We start from the raw sequence: 963 nt of genomic DNA on the forward strand, positions 1-963 counted from the left end.
CGACCGTCAGGACGTCACTCTGAGGTCCGACCGTCAGGACGTCACTCGTCGCTCGGCGCCGGCAGGATGATCTTACTCGGGTCGTAATAGTTTTCGTTGATGAGCGGGAGCCCCTGGGCCTCCCGGAGAATGATGAGCCGCTTGGCTTCAGTTCGAGCCCACTTCTCCATCCTGGGAACCCCCGAGGGGAAAACAAAACATGTTTACAGGTGCAGGTTATAAAATGAGGTCATCATGAAAACGCTGATTTATTTCAGTAATTCCATTCAAAAAGTGAAACTCATGTTCATTCATTACACAGACCGACTTATTTCACGTTTATTTTAATGTTGATGATTAGAACTGACAACTAATGAAAACCACAAATTCAGCATCTCAGAAAATTTGAATATTGTGAACAGGTTCAGTATTTGGTGTCACTCTGATCAGCTGATTAACCAAACACCTGCAGAGACCTTTAAATGGTCTCAGTCTGGTTCTGTGGGCCACACCACGCACGGGCAAACCCCGGCCCGCGGGCCGTATACGGCCCGTTGGGCTTTTTAATTGGCCCGCCACAATTGTCCAAAATTTGGACAATATTTAAATAAATAAAAAAAATTCCAAATTTTTCCAACATTTCTAAAAAACTTTTATTTTTATTGATCTTAAGTAATGTTCTAATTTTCTGAGATACTGAATTTGTGGTTTTCATTACTCGTCAGTTATAATCATCAACATTAAAAGAAATAAACATCTGAAATAAATCAGTGTGTGTGTAAATGTTTGTAAGCTCAATCATCCAGGTGGACAAAGTCATTTCATGTGGACCAGCTGAGAGAAACGATTCATCCTCCATCCAGAAGACTTCATCAGTCTGTGGCCTGCTGTCCCATAAGTATCCTTCACTGCTGACAAAGGTCAGACTACAGACCTTAGTCAGCAGGTCAAAGGTCAGACTACAGACCTCAGTCAGCAGGTCAA

General features: G+C 42.7%; 1 protein-coding gene across 1 annotated transcript in view; it reads right to left on the reverse strand.

Annotated features, from left to right (window-relative positions):
* Positions 1-27: 27 nt before the first annotated feature.
* The window catches only part of ndufb11 (NADH:ubiquinone oxidoreductase subunit B11), a gene marked incomplete at its 5' end in the record, with an annotated part of 1,412 nt that continues 476 nt past the window's right edge, over positions 28-963 (reverse strand). The window contains 1 exon segment of the mRNA XM_037685071.1: positions 28-171. Coding sequence (XP_037540999.1) covers positions 42-171 — 130 coding nt within the window.

This window comes from Nematolebias whitei, chromosome 11 (assembly GCF_014905685.2).
Source record: "Nematolebias whitei isolate Nwh7 chromosome 11, NemWhi1, whole genome shotgun sequence".
Taxonomy (NCBI): domain Eukaryota; kingdom Metazoa; phylum Chordata; class Actinopteri; order Cyprinodontiformes; family Rivulidae; genus Nematolebias; species Nematolebias whitei.